The sequence below is a fragment of the Larimichthys crocea genome, chromosome XVI (assembly GCF_000972845.2).
Source record: "Larimichthys crocea isolate SSNF chromosome XVI, L_crocea_2.0, whole genome shotgun sequence".
Classification (NCBI taxonomy): Eukaryota; Metazoa; Chordata; class Actinopteri; family Sciaenidae; genus Larimichthys; species Larimichthys crocea.
Genome location: NC_040026.1, coordinates 4,026,173 through 4,051,156, shown reverse-complemented (window position 1 = coordinate 4,051,156; position 24,984 = coordinate 4,026,173). Strand labels below are relative to the sequence as shown.

At 45.6% G+C, this 24,984-nt stretch overlaps 1 protein-coding gene across 4 annotated transcripts in view; it reads left to right on the top strand.

The window, feature by feature from the left end:
* pou2f2b (POU class 2 homeobox 2b) overlaps positions 1-24,984 on the top strand; it is a 60,095-nt gene that overhangs the window by 16,015 nt on the left and 19,096 nt on the right. The window contains exon 1 of one of the 4 annotated variants that reach the window (XM_019261245.2): positions 5,000-6,097. The exons of the other annotated variants lie outside the window; for them this stretch is intronic. Within the exon in view, the coding sequence (XP_019116790.1) occupies positions 5,998-6,097 (100 nt within the window). The 5' untranslated portion in view covers positions 5,000-5,997. Of the gene's footprint in view, positions 1-4,999; positions 6,098-24,984 lie in introns of those variants that run through there. 4 annotated transcript variants of the gene reach the window in all.

Sequence of the window (24,984 nt, the reverse complement as noted above, 5' to 3'; positions counted from 1 at the left end):
CAGACGTGCTTTGTGTGTCTGTCTTGTTGTATTTTCTGCCTCAACATGTGTATCTGTGTGTGTGAGCGTGTTACTGAAGTTAAGTTTTATCACTCTTGCTGCGCATGTGGGACTTTTTTTGTGTGTGGCTGTGAATTGGCATTGACATCTACATACACACACTCACAGCTCACTTTTTCTTCTCCTACATGTGTGTTTTCTTGAACTGATTGAATCTTGGTTGGATCTGAACTCTGCCTGCTTGCCTGCACAACCTTGCCATTGGCACTAACCAAAATGCACAAACAATATTTACCCACACACCCACACATACACGCACGCACTTGCAAAGACACCAACGCAAACAAACCTCATAAAAGCCCATGCATCATATCCATATTATCTTGACAAATCTATACATCATGTCAGAGCATGGCTTTATGCGAATATTGCATTTTGCTGCGTGTTACTGGTGTGTGTGTGTGCAGAGAGGATATGAGAAGAGTGCGTTGGTCCCTTCGTGCTGCTGGGTTGAGATGGGACGCGGCGACAGTGAGAGAGCGTTGTCCATTCTAATAGGGCCTTGTTAGGCCGCTGACACAGCCAGTAACGCCACTGTTGGCTGCTATTGATTCCCGACCGACGCCGTTATTGATGAGCGAGAATTTAATTCAACCAGCTCGTTTGTCAACATGACATCACCATTTAACTACGACCATGACATGGATGCGAACACCCGCGGATGAGCTAGGTCACACACACGCACACACAGAAAGGAGCACAAGAAGCAACTGCACGAGCACACACACACAGATAATTTACACACACACACACACACAGTCTGATAGATAAACACTGTTTCGTGGAGGCAAAAGAGTCATTTCTCAGTTTGAACCCGCTGCTGCCTCTTCTTCTTCTTCTTCTGCATCGTTTACAATAAAAATAATTTTGTTCAATATTCAAACACTGTGTGTTCCACCAGTCAAATCAATCATTCAACGTGAAATAACAGGCAATTACCAAGAGTGCAATAAACTATATGACTAATGCATGGCTCATGTTATGACTAATGTATAGCCTAAGGATGCTTCTGGCTCTTTCTGATTGGATAAATATTTCATGCCACATCCTAACCTACAGCACATGACATGGAAAACATGTGGTGGTGAAGAATTGAACAAATTGTTTTCTATGAATAAATTTGTTTGTAACAAGTGCAGGAGAGAAAAACCATGACACTAAACCATCATCTGCAAATATTTTAACAAGCATGCTAACATTTCTTTTTATTATCATTATAATAATAATAATTATTATTATTATTATAAATAATAATACATTTTATATTAAATTACATTTGATCTTTACTGATAAATAATTGTAAACATAAAATGAATATAAATGACAATAAATAAGTTGTTAATAATTGTTCTCATTTGACAATTATACAAAGAAAAGCAAAGATTGCAACATTTTATTAACTTTTTAAATTTCATACATTAATGATCAGGTGAAAGAGATGTAATAAAATAACAGGTCATTTACAGGATTTCCATATGTTAACAAATATGACAAAGTATATTTGCCATTATGAGCAAATTCATAATTAATAAAGTTCCTACTCTAACTCGTCCCAAACTCTTTTTAAAAAGTATCAGATAGATAAATATTGGCAATCTGACATCATGACACATTTCAAAATGTGTATGATTTTTAGTAAAAGCAGTAAGTTGCAAAAGCGTGATGTGGACATGCTGAAAGTGCTAGAAATGTAAACGCTGTGTCAGTCATATTGAAAATAATTATATAAAGTCTTATCCAGAAAGAAAATACAGGTTTAGAAAGAGCACTTTTGTTTAATTTCTGTGACGATAAAAAAAGTATACATCAAATGTACAATACTCATCCCTAATCAGTGGACTTTGCTGCTAGTATCCAATGTTACATCCATTACAGTATTTCTCTATCTGAAAAAATAGAGACAAAGAGAGAGAGACAATTTTGGAAGAGCATTTTTCAATACAGCAGGGGGAAGATACAGCCTAGAAAACAATGGAACCAGCTATATATCTCTGTATGGATTGGGAGGCTTGATAGGGGAGGGAGGTGGACAATCAGGACCATGTGGGCCCCCAATGAGAGCGGTCCAGCAGGGGTTATTGGCTGGATCGGCCTCCCCAGGGGAGCTCTCTCTCTCTCTCCCTCTCTCTGTCTGTGTCCTACCCTCTCTTTCTCTGTGTTCCTTACCCTCTCTCTCTCTCTCTGTCTCCCTCTTTGGGCCCATGGGTCTCTCTGGGTCCTTGGGGAATTAAACTGTAGGGACCAGGTCGCTGCAGGGGCCCTATAGGCACCAAGCAAGACGCACGCTCAGGGGGGCAGTCTTCTGAATTTAGGCGGTCTGTCCTAGAAGCAGATGGACAGACTCAAAGATACGCGAGATAGATGTCATCTCCGGGTATCACAGCCTTTCTCTGTGTTTGTGTATTTTACTTGTCAACTTGTCGACCTGTGTGTGTGTGAGAGAGAGAAAGCCAGTCAGAGAAAGAAAAGGAGAGTTTGTTTCTACCTTCAAAGTTTTTAAGGTGTAACATCTATTGCAGGATAATGGCCGTCAAACATCCTGTATGTGAATTCACGCTCAGGTGTTTTTTTTACAAGTGTGTAGTCTTCTCTTATGTTGCCTTTCTGCGGCCGTGTCAGATGGAAGGAAAAGAAGAGTTTGGTCAGAAGAGTGCGTGGAGGACGAAGGGGTTGGATGCTGTAGGTGCTAGCATCCCTCCTCCTCCTCCTTCTTCTTCTCCTCCTCCTTCACCACCTCCTCCTCCTCCTCCTCACCTCCCCATCCTCCGCTACCCCTCCAACACCATCTTATTTTCCCCTCCTTCAATCTCACACACCCTCCCTCCATTCCTCTCTTCCACAGACGCGCACAACCACACTACATTCTACAAGAAATAATTGCTTTTGTCTGGAAGGAGTGTAGGGAGGAGGGAAAGGGGGCGCGCATGGCTCCCTCTGTGGAGAGAAGGGGGTCTTTGAAGGACAACTAGTCACTTCTCCCTTCCCTCCTTCTTTCTCCTCTCTCCTCTTCTTGCCTCACCTCCCTTCTCCCCTCCTTCTCTCATTTGCCTCCCCCGCTTTTCCTCCTCTCCATCAGCTCTTCCCCCTCTCCTCTCCTTCATCCCTCCCTTGCTCTCCATCTCTCTCCCTCTTTCCTCTCCTCTCTGTCCTCCTCTTCTTGCTCCTCTTTTCCCCTCCTCTCTCTCATTGGACCTGCGGATGTCATCTGTCATACGTGAAGCGGAGGGAGAAGGACAATAAAACCTGGTTGTCTACTACAGAGGATGGCACATTTTTCATAATTAAGAATATGCCAGTTTTAGTGTGCAGCTCACATTCCTGGACAACATATCTGTCTGCTGATGACTGAGAGAGAATGACAAGACTGGTGATGAGAGCAAAATCATTTATTTTATGAGCAATTTCCATTAAAACAAGCCTAATCACCCGCAGCAGTAAGTGAGTGCGGTTATAAACAGTCCTGCGGGATGTTGGGGCTCGCAGGCCCTACAGAAGCAAGAGCTCGCTCATTCCTATTGATTTGCCCGTATTGACTGCGATGTTTAAGGTATAGATTTTTCTATTTAAAAATCTATATCGACAATAATCTGGTGTGTAAGCGCCCGGCGTTGACTGATGCTGGCCTGTAATTGACAGCGTGTAACATGTCGGTGCAGTAAGAGAGGAGAGGGCAAGAGGAGAGGAGAGGAGAGGAGAGGAGAGGAGAGGAGAGGAGGCATGCTGGGGGGAGGCCGGCATGCGTGGCCGGGATCAAGGAAACAAGAACCAGGAGCGAGGAGGATGAGGAGGGAGGTGGTAATCACCTCATCCTCCCCTGACACCTGTGCTCTCTTATGTGTTTTATTTGCAACTTGTGTGCACATAAATAGAATAAATAGAATTTAAAATGCAAACATTAAAAAAAAAACTGTAGTGCATGTGTGAGTTTGCACTGGTTTGTGTACTTTCAGGCTGCAAACCAAGCTTCATATTTCTCGGAACAGCAGTGGTCGCTCTTGTCTTCCTATATCTGCATAACCTAATGATACACCCTCGTCCGCTCAGGAGGGCTTATTAAAAGCAGCAGCCATGAGATAACTTAATAGTGTGCATGCTGGGTACCCTGGTAGGTATTAACGTTAAGCACCTTGAGGTATCCATGGATTCTCTTGTCGGGTCTTCATCACTTCTTCAAGCAGGCCGGTGGTAATGCACTGATCACCATTGGCATCATTATAGTCGGTATTATTAAGAGGGGGGAAAAAATCCAGAAATCAATACAGGATACCTTTTGCAGCGGTAGTGAAAACGAGGGAGATGTGGTGGTGGTGGTGGGGGGGCGGGGGTAGGTGGGTGGGTGGGTGGGAGGTGGAGAGAGAAGGAGGGGAGGGATGGAGGGAGGGGGTTGGAGGGAGGTGCGGGGGTGGGGTGGTGATGTGTGAGTAGTAGCGGGTCCTCTCTCGCCTCAATGTTGCGGCCAGCCTAGTGGCAGATCGCTACAATCCTGGAGGGAGCCGGGTCGAATGAGCTATTGGGGTTCCCAAATAATAACGGGGACAAACAGACAGACAAAAAAGACACACAGACGGATGGACGGAGATAGGCAAGTGTTCCGATAAAACGGGAGACCAGAACCGGATTCTATACGCTTTCCTTAATTTCCGTTGTTTTTTTTGTTTTGTTTTTTTTCCCCCCTCTCCGCGTTTCAGTATATTTTATTTATTTATTTTTATCTTAAATTATTTATTTATTCGCTGCATTTATTTATTTATTTATCGATTGATTGCGTTTTAATTACTGCCTTGTGACAGAGCGCGAGGGAGGAGGAGCGTCAGGGCCAAGCGCGCGCGTTGTGTTTGTGTGCGTGTGTGTGTGTGTGTGTGTGTGTGTGTGCGCGCGCGTGTGTGTGCGTGCAGCCTTTTCCCCCACCACCACCACCACCACCCACCACCTACCTACCTACCCCCCCACCACCTCCACCGCCGCCACTTGTTTATTTATTTGTTGATGATCGCCTTTAATGAAGCTGTTCTTAAATGTGCTCGTGACGCTGATCCGCTGCTTTTTCTGTTGTTGTTGTCGCGCGAGCGGATGAATGTAGCCTCCATGCAAAGAGGAGAGAGGAGAAGGAGCGCGTGCAAGCTAGAGACCAAATACAATAGATCAAACCAAATACTACCAGAGAAATCCAAATAAGACTTTATAACTTCTGCTGGCCTTCTTTTTTTTTTTTAAAGAAAAAAGAAGAAGAAGAAAACACACACAGCCTTGTCTGTTTCTATGTATCATCATTTCTTGGTGGTGTTTTAAATTGCAAAGCGAATACCAAAGCTAAGCCCGGGCCAGTGATGCTACAGGAGTAGGCTAGCGACTGTTCTCATGCCTTTTTCACACCTATAGGAAACATTACTGCTGAGAGAGGATTAAAAAAAAAAAAAAAAAAAAAAAAAGCTCCCCGGGGCCTCTATGTTTACTCAAGGAGAACGCTTTAGCAGTGCAAAGGTAACAGAGACGCAGGTGCATCAGCGGCAGACAGGTGACACACAGCCTTTTATTCTAAAACTACTACAATAGGCCTGTAATTGTAACACAACTTTTTCCTGTAGCAGTGTAGAAGTGAGGTCTGCTCTCCTGTCTATCCGTCTGTGTGTTCAGTCTGGACTGTAAGCTGTACTGCTGCACTCAAGGGACCATCCTTACATATATGTTCTATGCACATTTACACCAAAACTAATGCCGGCAACCAGTCGACATCCACACATGTAAATAAAAGTGCGCAGCTGGGCTACATGTGTACACACCTAACGGCGAATGTTGTGAGCTCTCCATACCAAATAATTCCCCAAAGCTGTCTACCAGAGAAACGGACGAAGACACAGAAGCTTCAGAAGAGGACAGAGCTTATTACAGTACTTCTGTCACATTATTTGCATCAAAACAAGAAGCCGGAGGAAGATCATGTTTGTTCCCTTGCCGGTGCCGTTCGTGTTTCAGAGAACTGCCCCTGACCTCAACGCCTGGCGTCTCAAGTCCCCTCTGGCTCTCCGCTCCAACTCCGGTAAGACATCATTTTTTCTCCCTGCTACACATCCTCCATGTCGGTCAGATTCGGCCATGCAGACCCGCCCCGCCTTGCTTCGGTGCCGATGCACTTGCAGCGGGGAGAGCTATCGGCGCACACACCCACTTACACACAAATACACACACACACACACACACACACTCCTCCGGCTCCGTTTGGAGGCTTTCTTTAACAGAGTCCTTTACACTTGCGGGACGGTTGTTCAGATCAAAGAAGCTTTCCTGAGCGCGCTGGAGAGTCCAGACTCATTGAAAATTAATTGCGTAAAAATGTCCATTTTTTTTTTTTTTTTTTTTTTTTTGGCTGTCCGATTCTGTGGAGCGATGCGCCACTCTTCCACCCGCGTGTTGGTTCGTTTCCACGTCGCCTATGTTCCTTTTTCTCCGAGTATTTTCTCCTCTCCCGTCTCCGTCCCCATCCTTCACCTCTCCTCCACTGCCTGCGCCTGAGCCTCAGCCTCCGTCTCTCCCCAACTAGACTCTCGGCAGGCAGGGAATATTCATGCCAACTTATCGATCCTGTGGAGATCGATTCCTGGGCCGGTGGAAGCAGGGAGAGGGGGAGATAGAAGGAGAGAGTAGGTGCACGGAGGAGTACGAATGTACGAGAGGAGAGAGAGAAAACACCGATATTCTCTATTCGTTTTATTTCATAATGTTTTGCTATTGTGTTTTATTCTTGTAGATAATTTCTTTGAGCTTGGCGAACATCTCTGATCCACTGCTTTATTTTTTTGCTCTGACTTTGCATGTTGGTTAGAGGACTAGGCTCGCATCTTTGTAAACACCCCTGGAAATAGACTTCCATTGACTGACTACATCGCTCTGTCCCATTGCTGCTCGGCTGCTGCATGCTTGAAAGCGGAGGAGCAGAGGGAGTGTGGAGTCAGGGAGGGGGGAGGAGGAGGAGGAGGGTGCCGGCTGGGGCGCCGTCTGCGTTTCATCTGCGCTGAAGCGGAATAAAAAGGACGCATGGTGGGAGCAGCCAGGCTGGCTTCACTGTGTCACTGACTGTCGCTGTGAGAGAGCTCCAGCTCAGTCCAGCTTCAGACATGCAACAGCTGCTCAGCCCCTTTTTACCCCCCCACTACATCTTTGGAGAGGGAAGGATGCGCTGGCTCTAATGTGTTTTCTGTCCTCTGTGTGCACACTGAAGGACTGCAGAGTCCAGGGGAGTGGGGGAATATATCACACCAGGTCAATGGGCTTTTATTTCCAACGTATCTCAGTATTCACTAATGCATATACATAGAACAACTTGTGTATGAGGGCGTAATGGTGCGTAAATGTGGCTGGTGTGCACCTTAACCGGTGTATGGGCTCTTAAAAGGCCAGGCATTCCCCCCCTCTCTCCTTGTGCACGGCTCCCCTCTCATTTCCAGATCAGTTCAAGCCCATTTGATTTCATAGATGCCAGGCATCACCCTTACTCCACATACTCAGTCAACAGTGCACAGCGTGTGACAGTGAAGGGATAGGTGATAGCGGTAGGGGGAAGAGGAGAAGAAAAAAAAAGAGTGCAGAGGGATGAGAGGGACCTGTTACCCTCCGTATCTCTAGAGATATACACATGGAAGAGAGGGGAGAGGGGTTGGAGGGAGGACAAGGGGAAGGAGCAGGGATCAGGGAGGAGGAGTTTTTGCGCTGCGCACGTTGAAAAATGGCGAATGTCAGAATGAGATAAAAAAAAAATGTGGAAAGAGAGAGCGGGAGAGAAGTGGGTGAAAGTAAGAGTAGATGACAGAGTGAAAAACGAGGAGGGAGAGGAAAACCCAGTTTGAGCTTGAGAGGTGAGAGTAAACCACGGATGAGCCATTATGTTGCAGTGTCCCGGGCCAGGGCCAGCATCTGAATAAGCAGGCAAACTGATGGGATGTGTACACAGGCTGCTGGATCCCTTAGATGTTGGGATAACAGTGATTTACAATGCTATGCTGATTTTAGTCCATTTTGATAACACGGTACAAGGTGCTGTCCTTTTCAAACTCAGAGGGTTTGTCGCTTAAAGGGTGCCGGGGGTCAGTTCAACATCTCAGGACTGAAACGAGACCGCGCTTCGAGAATTGTGCATTAAAGTTTTTAGTCACAGAAATGAGACACACAGTCGACACGCCGCAGAGGTGTCTTCAGTAACTTGACGTCGCCGTGTCCTTGAGCCCCCAGCCTCTACACCAACACATTTGAATACCTTGCACCCTCTCGGGTTTTCCTGGGGAGTTGTAGAGCTCTTGACTCAAGCTGTCGGTTAACTTCTCTCTTTGACTGCTGCGAGCTCCTTGACTCCTTTTGAGTTAGAGCTCTGTACAAGGTCAGAGGTCACAGCAGGAGTGTTTGACTCCCCACCTGACCCTTCTCTGCCCCTTGTGTTTTCATTCTCTTTCATGTTACAACAGGCCTCGAGCACTCATGCACAACCCCTGTGGGGGCTCACACACACAAACACACACACACACACACACACACACACACACACACACAGTCATGAATCAGGCGGACCATCATATAGCATAAAACAAGCATGTTAGACCGTTTTCCACCTGGATAGCGAGCTCCTCTAACAGATCCAGGTTTTGTTCTATTTTTAATGGCATTGTGTCTGTGAAGGTACACGTCACGACCACTGCTATGTGAACTATGTGTGTGTGTATATGTAGTAAAATGGTTTGTGAAGCCATCAGCATTAACTGGTGTATGAAAGTTTAATGGGACATAGAGGAGAAACCGCAGGTTTCCCACACAGCGCAGGGCTTGATATGATATGATATGATATGATGGGACATCAAGGAGAGTCTGCTTTTTACCCTCTCCCTCTCTCTCTCACACACACACACACTCTTCCACAAACACCTAGATTCAGTTCATCTCAGCTATGCACCGTCTGTCACACACCATTAACCACCATCTCCTACCATACAGCGTCTAACTCGCACACCTCAGATTTTAGACCCACTTTATCTCTGTTTTTGGATTTAAGACAGAGCAACAGTAACCATACAGATATTGATATTTGTATTTCTCATAACTTTTCCTCACCACATGGGGCCAATCCAATGTTTTTATGTCTTCCAATAAAATGTTCAGTCTTAATCCATTAATCAATCGTGGCTACAGTTCTGTGTGTGTGCTTCTTGGCTACTTTCAAGACATGTGTATATGGGGTTTATGGGGTTCTGGCACATGTCGTGGATGGCTACATGATATGAGACCATGCATGTGCTTACCCATTTGTAGAAAGAGAGAAAAAGTGTGTGTATGTGTGTGTGCACACGTGCAAACTAGTGTGTGTAGGTATAGATCGGTTTGTGGAGGGGAGCGTGCAAGTCGCAGTGTTAACATGATTGCAAATGACAAAATGTCAACCTGGGTTTGTTAGCAACATAATGGGGAATCAATAGACACGAGAAAGATGTCAATACTACATGCTTTATTGCATTAAGCTACCTCTCTCCTTCTCTGTAGCCCTCTCTCTCCTCTTCTTTTCCCTTTCCCTCCCACTCCCTCCTGCTCTCTGTCACAATACAATTCTCTCTCCCTTCTCTCCTCTCCCTGTGGTAGTAGAATTAGATTGCAGTATATGAGCCAGCCACGGGGTTCTGAATGCAGCAGGCTGACGGCAGAATCCTTCAGGAGCTAATGGGCTCGGCTATTTACGTATATTAGGCTCACGTAGATGCCCACGACACAGTTTGACAATGCGGCGGGGCCCAGAGGAGCCGCAGTGAGAGTGACGTCCTGTGTTTAACTGATGCATTTATGTAATTAGACCAAAAAAAAAACTCCTCAGGAAAAATTGTAAAAAGTAATCATAGGATATTAAATTGTCTGCCGAGAAAATAGATGGCTTGTTATTATTTCTGAGCACCTGCTCTTGTACTTATGTAGTTAAAGTAACAATATTCTGTTTAAAATGAAACATTACATTTAGAAATTAAACCTGTTACATGGTTTTGGATCAATCCAAATAAATCCAGTCTCTAAACAATAACACCGTGTTGACTACGCAACGTTTTAAAATTCCTTTTAATCCTATTAACTGTTGTCCCTTTTTTTTATGGATTTGCACAGGTGTGCATATGCGCCAGTAGATTGTATTTATATATAGCATGTGCATGTGTGTGTGTGTTGTTTGAGACTAATGTAGTATTAATGCTGATGAGGTCCCACGGCTCATTAGCAACAGTGAGTGGTATTGAGTTTCTCCTGGGGAACAGGACACACACACGTACACAGTACATCCTCATCATCCATTAGCGTATTAATAACCATTACTACACACACACACACACGTACACTTGGTCTCTCACCAAACAATGACCTTTACACATATGCTTTTAAATATGCATACTCTAACAAAGACACTTGGAGCACACACAGCAGGGCACAGCAAGAAAATCATACAAACGTATTCATCTAAAGAGCCTGATGAGCAGTATTTACATTATCCTTTATACTTCATATGCTTTATCATACTGGCACACCCACGCACGTACACGGACTCGCACTCTGAGGAATAATTTTGGGCACTTGTTCACTCTGTCCACTGAAATACAGCCCATCATTAGTCCTAATCAGAGGCCGGGTGAGCAGGCCACTTAATCAGACCTATCACCTGGAGAACACACACAGGGAGGAATAGACGGAGTGTGTGTGTGCATGCGTGGGCGTGTGTGTGTGGGCAGTTAATCAACACATCAACAGGAATAAACACATACAAACCACCTGACTCCATTCTGGGTATTGATTTGGACCTCTCTCTGTGTGTTTCTCGTTGCCTTTCTCTCTCTTTCAATAACATATGATGCACACACTGCGAACTCGAGCATACTTGACCTCTACGTGGGGGGGACATCCCTGCGCTCTGAGTGTGTTTGTGAGGACTTTTTGGCCAGTGATGGCCTGGCTGTGATCAGGGTTGGAGTGGGCTTCGCCACATGTCGCCAATCACCTGCATCAGACTAGGCAGTCAAAACAAGTATTTGAACTCCCGCTGACCGTATTGAACACTTGATTAGCTGATTTTAGTGATATTTTTTCACCCAAGACTGCCTGATTTATTCAAACAAACAGAGCACGGCTGCAGACTCCCTACATTCCCCTGGTCAGACGGTCCAAAAGCTTTGTGCATTTCTTCGTAGCAAACCATGCAACATCTGGACAATCTTATTTTGCAGAGATGAATGTGGTCTCATAAACAGACCAACAATGTGTTTTCGCCAGCCACTGTCTTTTTTTTCCTTTTTTTTTTTGGTTGTTGATTGCCGCAGGCTGTCACCTCTGGCACCCCGCTCATGTGCCAGTACATTTAGATAATAAAAAAGACCAATAAAATCCCGAGGTTTGATTGGGTGTCTCCCCTTAGCCCAGAAGAGCGGACGACTAAATCAGGGGTCCGTCTCTCCATTTCATTTAGCTGATAAGATTTATGGTAATGAAGGGGTCCTATTAACCTTTGGGGTTCCACTGCTGTCCTTCACTGTGAGGGTGGATGAGAGTGCTTAGCGATCGGGTTTTGAGTGGGAGGCAGCGAACATGTCTGCTATAAGCAATGTCACATCATCGCAAATGCACCCACTGGAGTGCTTACACACACACACACACACACACATCCACAACGGAGACTCTCCAAAAGCAGCGCAGCCCTTTTGAGAGAGTTGAATGCATGTTTAATCTCCCTCCTCTCTTTCTCTTCTCTGCATTTTCTCTTTTCTTTATCCCCTCTATCCTTCCTGCTCTCCACCCTTCTCTTGGCAGGAGCTCTCTGTTCTGAAATTAATCTGTTGTACTCCACCACCTCTTCTCCCTCTCATTCCCTTGTGCAATCTCTCTTACTCTGCCTTTCTTTTATAAGTGCAGTCCCACTCTTTTTCTCATTGCTTGTGAAAGCAAAGTGCCAGGATATTAAAAATACTCAAGAGTTAACAAAAAAATGACACATAATTGATATTAAACTTTAAAAAAAATCCTATGCATGGTTCATATTTTAGATTTTGATCCACCTCTAGTGTGTTGCTAATTACTCCATCTGGGCTCCCTTTTCTACCTGCATCTATCCATAACAACAATATTCACTGTTTGTCTGTAAATATTAAAGAGCAAAGAGAAAGGGGGGTGACAGAGGGAGGCGTAAACCCCTCCTTCTTCTGTACAAGGGCTGCACCCCTCTGTCCCTTTGTCTGCTTGTAAAGGGGACGAGGGAGGAGGCGCCGAGCGGGGGGTGCCGAAGGAGTGACTAAGTGACCTCTCTCTCCCCTTTCTTTTGACGCTCCCGTGTTCTGTCCATTTTGTTGTGCACGTCCCTCTCCCTCCCTCTTCTTTCATCCTCTTTCGTTCCCCCTTTTTTCAGCCTGGTTAAGTCGCCATGGCTGTTGGCCTTATATGTCCTGTGCTCCCTCTCTCTCTCTCTCTCTCTTTCTCTCTCTACCCGCATCCTTGGCAGCAGCAGCCTGGTTGCCAAAGTGTCTGTAGGACACATTAAGGCCCATAAAAGCCTAGTCTGCGGTCGCACTCTTAACCACCAGTCAGAGGTAGTGTACAAAAGTGACTTTAAATGAGTCTGTGATTAGCCCGGAACATGGAGAGATACTGAAGTGGCCAAGAGAGTGTAAGAATATTTGTTTCCCCCACAACTAAGAGCTAAAAGGCTACCTGAGTGGAAAAAGCAATGAAAAGTTGTAACCCAAATTTCCTGCCCCCACCCCCCTCCACCTTTCATCACAACCTGTTCGCCATTCCCCTCCCCATCATCCCTCTTCCTAATTGGCCACATGCTGCCTTGAGTGACAAGTGTAATCATCAGTCAAATTATTATGGTCGGGGGGGGAGAAGGTGGAGGCCAAGGGGAGGTGGAGGAGGAAGAGAGGAACAGCAGAAGGTGGCGAGGGGGGTTGAAAGGAAGTGCTTTGATCAGAGATAGAGAAGGGGGTGAGCGGGCAAACAGACAGAGCTACATGGAAACCTGCTGTCCACACACCTGCTGCTTCATAGATGGGCAACATTAGCACCCTCAGACCTCAGTGTACTATTGAACATCACAGACAGGCCTTTTGTAACCACAGGTAATGGGCAAAAACAAACCACCTCTACTGTTTTTTTACAATTTCAACCCAGACTAGAACAATGAAACCACTGGGTGTGGTAGCAGCGTGGTCTTTTGATTCTCACATGGGCACACCAGGTCCAGGTCTGCGTTATATTTGGATGTACTTTGTTAGCGAGAGCAGATGTTAGCTCTCCAGCCGGCTAACGAGGTTTACAGTAATTAGGAGTGCTGATGAAGCGCTTTGATTCCCCGGCTGTGGCGGCCCTCTCATTAGCGGCTAGCTGGCTAGTGCTGCAGCAGGCGCTCCAGTCACATCCTATTAGGCGGCTCAATGTACACTCTGAATTAGGAGCTGGAGATTAAGTGGAGATGAAAACTGTCTGCGTACACACACACACACAGATAAATGCACACGCATGCATGCACACACACACACACACACACACTCATACAAAAAGATCAGCAAAGTCCACATACACTCGCTATTATAATGAGGTTAGTAGAAGAAAATTCCTCCTTTGGAACCAACCAAAAAAATTTAATAAGATACTAATTGGAGCCGGTGTTGCACTGAACATCCTTCAAACTTATGCATGTGTCAAGTGCCAAGTTTTAATGAAACAGGCTTGAGTGCTTCTTAGGGAAAAAAAGACAAATTCAACAAAGAGGAAGGGAACAAAATCATACACTTCAAGACATAAGACGAGTTTGTTTATGTGCGCATGCATGAATCTGATCCAGGCGGTGGAATATTTCCTCACATTTCCTACAAATGAAAGAAAACACACAAAGACAACCTTGAAAATACTCCCAACACCTTTTCTTCCTCGTCAGTTCTCCTCGCGATCCGTCAATACTCTCTACATGCTCGTCTCCGCCTTCTCCCCTCTCTCTCCCTCTCTCTCTCTCGCCGTCTTTTGTGTGATGGAGTGATTATTGAGGACGTGGCTCCTGTGTTTAACGCTGGTTGATGAAGTCTGCCTTTGTCTGCCTGTGCTAACCTGTCGCAAACGGGACACTGCTTATAGCAAAATCAATACACAGAGTAGAAGAGAGAGAGAGGGAGAGAGAGAGAGAGAGAGAGAGAGAGAGGCCTGGCAAGGGAGGTAGAGAAAAGAAAGAAGAGGGGAGGGGGTGGAGAGGCGTTCGAAGGTAGATGAATGCAACAAGAGAGAGGATAGTGCAGGAAGTCATTGGAGAGAAAAAGGAAGAGAGTGAGATGAGAGGAAATTAGAAATACTTCAAATACTCCAACGCTGCTGAGATGCGGTGATGGTGAATGGCTGGTCTCACTCATAATGTCTGTGTGTGTGTGTGTGTGTGTGTGTTATGTGTGTGTAAAGCAGGGCATTTATATGTATATGTTTGTCTTGCCTGTGCATGGCCTTGACCAAGGGGGCGCTTGTATCACTTGTGGTGTGTGTGTGTGATTGTTTAAGTTCCAGCAGGATGGGACAGCCCCTATCTGTGTGTGACAATCGGTGTGTGTGCGCGCGTGTCCGTGAGCTTCTTTTGCTTTCCCCTCCCTAGAGTCGAAGCCGGTGTGAAGAGGAGAGGGGAGCGACAGAGGGACGGATGAAGGGAAGGACGGAGGAGAGAAGCATAGGATAGGAAGAAGGAGAGGTGTAGGGGATGAGGAGGAAAAGGAGGAGGGGTGGGGGGGGGGCAGTTGTGTGAGAGAGGCACAGCTGGGAAATGAGAAATGCAACCCCCCCTTCCCTGTATACCACCACCTTACACTCACACATACGGCACGCACACACACACACACACGCACACATGCACACACGATCCCCATCTCTTTATCCTCCCCTCAGGATAGAAGGGGTGGAGGTGGAGGAGGAGGAGGGGTGGGGGTGGGGGGGGTAGGAAGAGATGGAGAAGGGGACAGATAGGGGCATTAAAATTCATGGCCTTTTTTTTTTTTATTTTCCCTGCTGAAAATCAATAGTGTTTACTATGAATGAGTGGAACAGTGGACAACAGTGGTGCCGGGGGGACAGAGAGAGACAGAGAGGAGGTGGTGGAGGAGGAGGAGGAGGAAGAGGAGGTGGAGGAAGAAAAAGAAAAAGAGAGAGAGAGAGAGAGGGAGAGAGAGGGAGGGAGAGGTAAAGAGGAGGAGGGGTGACTTTATTGCGATAGGCAGAAGCACCAGAGGCCAAGGTTAAAGACCAGCAGGGGCAGAGAGGCAGAGAGATAGAAGCACTAAGTAAATTCAGTTGTCTTCTAAAACAGACATACTGCCCTGTAAATGCATATTTACTATTGGCCGTCAAAGGAACCTAATGCAATTTAAATCATAATCTGCCCTGCTGTAATGTTTCCTGTTGTAATACCAACTGTTCAACCGTCTTCACTTCTCAAACTTTCCATCCCTCATTCCTCGCTTCAGCTGACTGTACCTTTCAAAATGCGTGTGTGTGTGTGTCTGTGCGTGTGTTAATTGGCAGCCTGCAAACACCACTGACATGCTCGCTTACAAACAAACAACAGAAACATGCACACACACCCGCACACACACAGACCGGTTTACACTGAGTTGTTCAGCAACCCTGACCCTGTTTCCTGCTGCTGAAAGCCTAGAAGTTCAGGATGGCTTACCAGTGTTTTGATTAAGCACTGCCTGTGTGTCTCACACCACTTGATCAAAGAGAAAAAACTGTATGTTTTTTATCTTCTTTTTTTGTGTGTGTGTGCAGTTTTTACTGGATGTGGCCCCTACATGTTTCATAGCAATCAAAGCTTTTAAAACAGTTACGTCGTTTTTTTTTGTTGTTTTTTCCTCTGCTGGCGAAATTCGCTCGGTAAATAGAAAATAGATCAATAGATCAAAGTTGCCAAACACGACTTCTAAATTGCCGAAAAGTTTTGTTTTTCCTTCTCCCCTTCCTCTTTTTCTTTCTCTCTGAGACAAAATACTTTGCTGTTTTTCTTCCTTCACCACACGTATATATCAGATTCTTACCACGAAATCTGTGTTTTTGGGTTGTTTTGTCTTCAGCTCCGCTTTGTCTGTACGCATATGTTGCCAGCGCGTAGGTGCGCATCACTGTCACACGCTAGTGTGTTTCTGCATTGTTGTGCATGTGGACTTGTGGTTGTGTGTGTGTGTGAGTGAGCAGTGCAGGGGGGTGATATATATTCAGGCAGCTCATGCATTATGGAGAGTGCAGGTGAGAGCGTCTAAATGTGAACTGCTGGTATGTGGAAGGTTCAGGGCCAATCTCTCCGAAGCCTTTTGTATTCGCATAGCATCTCCATTTCAAATCGGCCTGTCAAAAGCCAGCAGCATGTTTTATTCAGCAACAGATATTGATCACATATTATGCATACATACCAAATCTATATTGCATACCAAATCTAAACCTTTGATATGTATATGATACCGCTTTGCAAATATGCCGCATGCAGAATGTAGGTGTTTGTTATGTGCATAAACTCTGCAACGCTTTGGTGACGTGAATATATTTTTGTTTCTTCCTGGCAGCTGCAGTTATTTGATGTAGTATGCAGTAATGTTGATCAGTTGTTTAAAGTTGGGAGCCGAGAATGACTTGTTTACCGGTCAGAGGAGACGACAGAGGGTAGGCAGGGTGCATCCATTGAGCTGCTGTTTGTGTGTGTGGACACTGCATCGTCTGCGGGGATGAGGAGAGTTTGCCGAGGTCAGGATGGCAAGGCGGTTCTTTCCTGCGAGCCAGGGCATGTGTGTTCATTTCTCCGACGCCTCAAAAGACCAAAGTGAGTGCTGTGCGCTAACTTCAATTTCTCAATCCACTTACAGAGCTTCTAGCTTCTTGGTTCAAAATGACCTCCAAGCAACCATATACATTAACAGCCAACATTTCACTATACAGGCTTCTCTCTGTCCATCAACATGTTTTTCCATCAATAGTTCTCCATGTGTTAAAACCGAGACCCGAGGCCATCTCTGCCTCTCTATCATGTGCCGGTTTTTACCATCACGCTGCATCGGTGCTGCACTAAATCTCCCTTCTCTAAATGACTGGAGTGGATGAGAGGTCACAGTATATGGGGGAGGAGGACAATGCAGGCTTTAGCTGTGATGGAGCTTGCTTTTTCACCCTTTATGAGCAGAGGTGGCCCATTTGCTGAATGGGACACGAGGAAGGTAAACGCTGGTTTGTTAGAGCATGTTAGAGTAACATTTCTCCTGACCACAAGACTTTTCCTCCCAATTTTCTTACTGAGGTTCAGTGTTTCATTAGCTATCTGTCTTGTACCTCTTGAAATTTCTTCTTTTTTTTTTTTCGACCATCTTGTCCACCCCTCTCTTTCTCCCTCTCTTTCTCCCTCTCTTTCTCCCTCTCTCTCTCTCTCTCTCTCTCTTTCCCTCTCAGTACTCTGTTCCCTTAGCGACCGTTTCCAAGGTGCCCATTCCCAAGGGCTGGAGGAGGGGTCCAGTGATGTCATGCATGCATAACTCTACACCTGTAATTCATGTCCTGCTCTCCCTCCTCTCTGTCTTTGTCATTTTTTTCTTTCCTTATGGCTTCCTCCTCTTTTTTTTTTCTTTTTTTTGCATTCTACTATTTTTTTTTTCCATCTGCTTCACCTCATCTCAAATGCTTTTGTGCACATTCCCCCCTCTCTTTTTGGTACTTCCTCTCTGCTCCACCTAAATAAAAATTCACTTTTGATTTAGGAATTTAAGATTTTGTTTTAAACTTGTCGTAACGTGAGTGTTTTGTTTTAACAGTATGGAACGGTGACGCTTATCTTTTCACTAGCTGTTAAGAGACAGACAGTTGAGCTGCCCTCTGTCCACAGTGTACATGACTCTCTACATCTGCTCCATGTTTAAAAGGTCATTTGTCAAACCTGACATTTTCTGCCCTTACCAAAGGTTTCCTCAATATCCAGCTCCGGCTCCCCCATGTAGAGTTTATGTTTTTTCATCTATTTGTTTGCTTTTGTATAAACCTTTTCTGACAATACGTTCCTCTTCAGTGTCAGAAGATATCAAGAGAGTGGGAGGCTGAATTCTATCATCTTGTAATGTTCAATAAACTAAGGAATGACAGATGAGGTCCCCCGTGTGGGTTTAAATGTGTGTGTGTGTGTCGGTCCGGGTTACCTCGGTAATGGGGCCAAGGATTCCACGAAATGTAAGTTGCAACCGGAAGTGGGGTGAGCGGGTACTCGCACACTCACTCAACGGAGTCTGATTAGGGATTAATCCGTGTGCATGTGTGTGTGCGTGTATGCCAGCAGGATGTTTTTACTCAGCACAGGTTGTCACTCTCCTGTTTCCCCCTGTGTGCCTTTTGTTCCACCCCTATTCCACCATTTTGGTTTTTGTCCCGGACAAAAAGAGGCCCCACAGCAAGGCCCCCTACCTGAGCACCGCCTCCCTCCTGATATTTTTTCAAAGCTCTCCCTCTGACACACAGTCTCCCCCTCTCTCATCTGAAATCCTTTCTCTCTCTCAAATTCAAATGAGGTGCACTTGCATGACCAAAATTAAGCACAGGATAGCCAAAGCACGTTTACAATGTAAGTATATTAAATCACAGTGTAAGAAAAGAAACAAATGCACAATTTCTACACTATAAAACCCAGTATACAACGACATGAATATGTGGTGTACTGTAATAAAAGAAAAACCTTACTATAGCGTATAGCAAATCATCATAAGATAGAAAAAAAAACTGACTGACAAGGAGGTTTTATGTGACTTTACAGCATCACTGGCATTGTCTGGTGTTTCTATTTACAGGTAAATATTCCAAAATGTTTTAATCTCTGCTGGTTTTTGGAAACACTTCATGTGTCTGTATACAAACTGCAGCATAGCAGGAAGTGTTGCCCCCGGGAACAGCTTGGGGCTGTGTTGGCGTAGAAGTCGCCCTCGATATTGTTGGTCACACGACAGAAACTGTCCCAAAACACAACTGGGATACACAAACATGCTCAATATTTTCATGCCATTCGTGTGTGTCAGCAGGAAGTCAGCCAACTCACCCAGAAGGAAGTCCCGAACACGCGTGTTCTTGACAAGCGCACGCTCCATAAAGTCCAAAGAAGCCTGGAAACTTTGTCCTGTGTGCTACTTACAGCGGGCACCAACTTGGATGTAGTTTCCAATTCTCTTAAAACCTCCGTGATCTCCACCTTCTTGTTGTTGTCAGCTTCCTCCGTGTTGCCAAGTTTGTGCACATCCACCAGTCTCAGGTCAGGTTGTGGTCACTCAGCGTGTATTTCGTTAATGTCTTTTTCAGCCTCCGTCTCTCTCTTTTCTCTGCTTAACTGTGTGCTGTGGTGATGGGATGGCTCTGGTGGGCTTGTTGAATGAACTCTGTGGTTGTGCTGACAAATCAATGATAAAGAGTAATGACATCAACAATGTAATGTATCTCCTTGTGCTTTCATTGACTCTCTCCGTCTCCCCCAAACTCCCCTCTTACCGTTTACACCACCTTGGGTCTTTGACTTTGTTTTGCACCATAAACTGTGTTTCTATCTCTTTATGTGTGTCATTATATGTATCTTTTATCTCTGTCGTTTGTTTCCTCTAACTCTCTACCTCTCTTTTCCTCCCTCTCTCCATCTCTCTCTCTCTCTATTGATCCAGTCATAGTTTTCTCAGTCTTCACAGTACTGGGCCGCTCTAATCAATACAGATAATTGTCTGCTCTCTCTTGATGCCAAACATAGTCTCCCCTTCTCCCCTCTCCCTCCCTCCCTTTTTATCAATGAACCCCGGTCTTCCCTCACCCCTCCTCACCCCCCCCCGCCCTCCCACCCTCCAGACAGGGATTCCCCCTCCCCTAATGACGGGAGATAACCTGCTTTCTTTACCGATTTTCTCCCACCCGCCCTCCCCCACACACTCACACACACACACACACATCCCTGCCTCGCCCACTACCTCCCTTTCCTCCCTCGTTCATCGATTACCGTGAGAGTCGGGGCCCGGCCCGCCCGCCCTACAGATGTAAACACACACAGCGCTCGTGTTGTGGTTTAGTTGCCGTTCGACCGCTCCTCGTGTGCGGGCCTTTTGGTTAATCTGTGGCATCCAGTGGTTTTCGTCTGGTTTCAGCAGCTCGGTATGATGACCGGGACTCATGATGGTCAGGAGGAAGACATCTGGCCTCGCACCTCCAAAGTATTATCACATTTGTGATGTCAAGACACACAACATTGATCAGAAGAAGTAGAAGACCCCAATCCATATTCTGATACCATTTTTTTTCTGGTGTTGATGGAGCCTCACCCAAAGATTCAGGTTAAGTCATTTTAATCTATATAGCCCCAAAATCAGAAATTGGTTTCAGAGGGCTTCAACATTTGACACCCTTTGTCCTTAGACCCTCAATTCAGGTAGAGAAAACCACAAAACAAACAGGAAAACAAAGGAGTGCAGTAAGTGTTGTGCATACAGGGTAAACAAAAGCAGCATTAGAATACCAATATAAAGAAACATAATGACAATATTGAATTGAAGATATTAAGTAAATATGAAGAGGAATAAGTTAAAGAGTTTAAAGAAAAATGTAAAAGAGTGAAGACTAGAGTGAACAAGCGAATGTACACAGTTGGACCCAGTGCAGCATTCATATTCTGTCTCTACATATGAAATCCTGCGTGTTTAATAATGCATCCACCCATCCAGGCAACAAGGCAGGTTATAGGCCTGCAGGTTATTGTACTGTGTGTGTGTGTGTGTTTGCGTGCAGGAACCTGCACACTCCGCATGTGTGTATTCTTCTATGAATCAGACGTGTAGCATGCAGCAGAAGTCTCAGATGTATTCTCTATCGCTGAACTCAATCTGGAGCTGCACGTAAACCCACACAAGCAATATCAATGACAATATATATACAGTATATGTATCCAATGTTTACACAAATATCTCATATCCACTCACATCTGCTGCTACTGATAGCTGAGGCAACGCCATGTTTCTGTTTGGTCTTTACCACGAGAGCAGTAAGTGAGATGGAGTTGGAAGAAGGAGGAAGCCGTTTCAATCATGATGTAAGTCGGACATAAAGTGATCTGCCGTACTATGAGAAAACAAAAGATAGCAAGTGCAAATCATTTGTATTTGAATTGTAGGACTGTGTTGGAGTCTCATGAATATGTTTGTGCATCGGCGAGTTATCTGTATGATTGCACGTGTTTGTGTTTGTTTAGGAGCAGAACAGTATGTGCACATCTGAGACCAGCGGAGTGAGTCTGGAGGCTAGGCTCAGGTTTACACGTGTGTGATCAGACTAAGCAGGGCTTAAAAGGGCCAGCAGCGGGATGGAGTAGAGAAAAGAGCGGTGGAGGGAGGTGAAGCAGGGGGGCTTATATTGTCCTGGAGGAGGTTTGGGGGCAGTGGGCTGGGGTCGGATGGGAGACAGCAGGGATCCTCCTTGTCCCCCTTGGGAGTTGAACCTACAACCCCCTAACCTTCCTCTAGCCCTCTGGTCATGGACTTGAACCCTGTAACCCCCTGATGGACAATCTGTTCTTCTCCCAAGCCTCGCTGCAGCGCTGTGCATGACATTAACGGATAAATAGGCTGCATATGTGTGTGTGTACACATGGACTCTTCCTTGTATGAGTCAAGTGTTTGGTCAGTTGGCCGTGGCTTTGATGTTGGGTCTTGCCCCCTTTTTAGTTAATGCTTGTCCATCAGAAGAGGTGAGAAAAGAAGCCCCGATGTGTCGTGATTTGTAAATTTAACTCCCTCATTTTTGTCTCTGCTTTGATTAGATTTCAGTTTTGAAAACCAGTTGTTTTTTTATTACACACACACACACACACACACACACACACACACACACATACACACATATGTGTATATATATATATATATATAATATATATATATATATATAATTTTGCACTCACTGAAATAGTTAAATAGGATATTTTGTGTGATCCATATGGGCTCTTTCTGTCTCTCGTGGATCCCAGCTCTCCTAGTGTCCCTCCTAATGAGGATAGAAGCCGAGAGGTTTATGCATGTTTTGGACACGGCTCATTCTTCACCTGTCAACAAAATCATCCTCACCTCGGAAAAAAAATGGAGATACAGTAGGGAGATGGACAGGACAGAGGAGGGGGCAGTTAGTGAGAGGGGAAAGGGAGATGGAAAGATGAGGAAGAAAATAAAAAGAGGAGGACGGGGGCTGATATATTCCTCTTAGCCTTTTTTTTTTTTTTTGCTCTCCTTTATTTCTCTATTTCTCTCCTTGTTTATGTTTGTGGGCTCTGCTTATCAGATCCCAGCTCCATTCAGGGCCTCAGTCAGGGGAAGAAGCCAGACGCCTCCATCTCTCTTTCATTCAATCTCTCTGCCTCTCTTGCTTTCTCGTGCTCTCCCTCTCCTAACCTTTGAGAATAAGAGCCTTGAATTTGAATTTCAGAGCGAGCCAGCGAGCAAGAGGAGGGTTTGGAAGAAGAAGGAGGAGGAGGAGGAGGAGGGGAGGTGAGCAGGAGAGGAGAGGAGAAGAGAGAAGAGGAGAGGAGAGGAGAGAATAGGGGAGGGGAGGGGAGAGGGTGGGGGGTTGGTGGTTGTTGGTCGTTGAGAAAGGGCCTGCTCAGCGCGTCCCCCGGCCTCCCCCCTTAGAGGGGCCCCGATCGATACAAACTCGGAGCAATAAAGCTTTCCCCCTGTCATCTCTGCAGAATACAAAGCAGAATAGAGAGAGGGAGAGAGAAAGAGAGGGAGAGAGAGAGAAAAAGAGAGAGAGAGAGAGGTGAAAAGCTGTTCCGCTAGCCAGACCAATTTCCTAACCCCCCTCCTCCTCCTACTCGCTCCCCCAACACACCATCACCATCACCACCACCTCTATCACCCCCTTCCCTTACCTCCTCCTTTTTATCTATCGCTCTTTCACCTCGTTCCCCAAATGCACAATATATCCCCTTCTGACTGTATAGCTGAACAGCTGTCTCTCCATAATAAATACAGCATGAATAAAGTATACAATAGATTCCCCGTTTCCCCAACTATCGGAGAGAAAGGTAGAAAGGTTGAGATGAGGAAGGAAAAGTGGCAAAAAATGTTGTGTTGTGAGGGAGAAAGATGTAAAAAGCAGCCAGGGGGAGTAGGATGGATGGAAAACAGGAAGGAAGGATAGTTATATCTGGGGATAAAGTGCGTGTGGAGAAGGGGGAGAAAAGGAGGGTTAGGACAAGGGGGGAGGGATTTCTGGGATTTCTCCCAGAGAAAGATGGATGTAGCGATACAGGTAGAGAGAGAGAAGGTGGAGGAATATTGATGAGGAAGAGGAGGGTAGGTAGGTAAGAGGAAATGTGGGGATGGGTGAGAGAGCGAGCGAGCGAGCGAGAGGGAGGAAGAGGTGAGGGGGTCAAACAGCAATCCCTTGAATTGAGAGCCAATTACTGTAATTGTAATCTGGATTCAAAGCATAGAGACACAGCAGTGACAGGCACACACAGGCAACGGCATACACACACACACACACACACACGCATGCACGCACAAAACAGACAAAAGACTGTGTTTGTATGTGTGCGTGTGTGTCTGTATCTCTACATGCTGTGTTGATTGTTCAGTGAAACTGCAGATGTGCATGCATTTTGTGTGTGTGTAAGTGTGTGTGAGCCTCCATTCTTCTCCACTGAATGGCAGTGCAGGAGTCAGCCTGCCAATCAACTATTGTACTCTTGTCAATTTAATAATATTTCTGAGCGCTGACCTCCACAGCGCTACAGCCATCTTTATATATATTTATATTTATATATATATATATATGTGTGTGTGTGTGTGTGTGTGTGTCTATATATTTCTCCGTCTCTCCCTCTTTCACCTCAGTCTAACCCCCCCCCACAACTCCCTCCACCCCTCTGTCTCCCTCCCCCGGTCGCTGTCTCTCATTCTCTCCTTTATTAGAAGAAGATAGTGCGAATCCTTCATCTCTCCTCCACTAATTCTCTCTGTTATTGTCCCTCCGTTCGGCCCTCCGTCTCTCTGCACTCCTTCACTTGTGTCCTCCTTTGCTTTTCTTGCCGTGATCTATATTGCTTCGTTTTTGTTTTTTTGTTTAGTTTTTTTTTTTGTTTTTTTGCGCCCCAGCCTCCTTCCTGTCCTTTCTTGTTATGCTTCAGCTTTCTCCCATTCTTTCTTTCACTCTATCACCTCACACGTATGTCACATCCCCATCTTTCCTGCTCTCCCCTGGACCTCATCCCTCCCTCCGTCACCTTATCTTAACTTCCTAGCTCCCACCGTCTTTTCCTTTCTACCCCCGCTGATGTCCCTTTTTTCTTTTCTTTTTTTTTTCTTTTTCAGGCCAGCTCTTCCTGTCTCATTTTCAACATCGTCCCTTTTTGCTTTTTCATCATCATAGGCTCATTTTGTCAACTCCATGTCCCCCTCTCATTCCTCACCCTCACTCCATCCTCTCCCTTCCTTCCTCATCCCTCTCTCCCTCCCTCCACCCTGTTCATTCCCCTGGGGAGGTCAGTAATAATGGTAGTGATGGAGTGAGAGAGGGAGGTGCGATTATTGTCTTGTCGGGAGTCAGAGGAATCGATCGGCCCAGAAATATGAGGCGCGAGAAAGAGCCGCTGTGTCAGATACAATAACCACCCGCTCCCGGGGGCTTACACACACACATACGTACATACACACACATTTAGACACACAACATACAGACACATACTCGTATTTGACACAAACATACACATTTATTTGGTTCGACGCGAATGCAGACGCTGACACGCACGCCCATTCGTACCATCTTTCTTTTTCATTAACGCAATGCACACACATCGCTCTTCTTCTGTGGTGGAGGAGAGTGGCGAGGCAGCCCAATCATCTACATGCTTTGATCTGA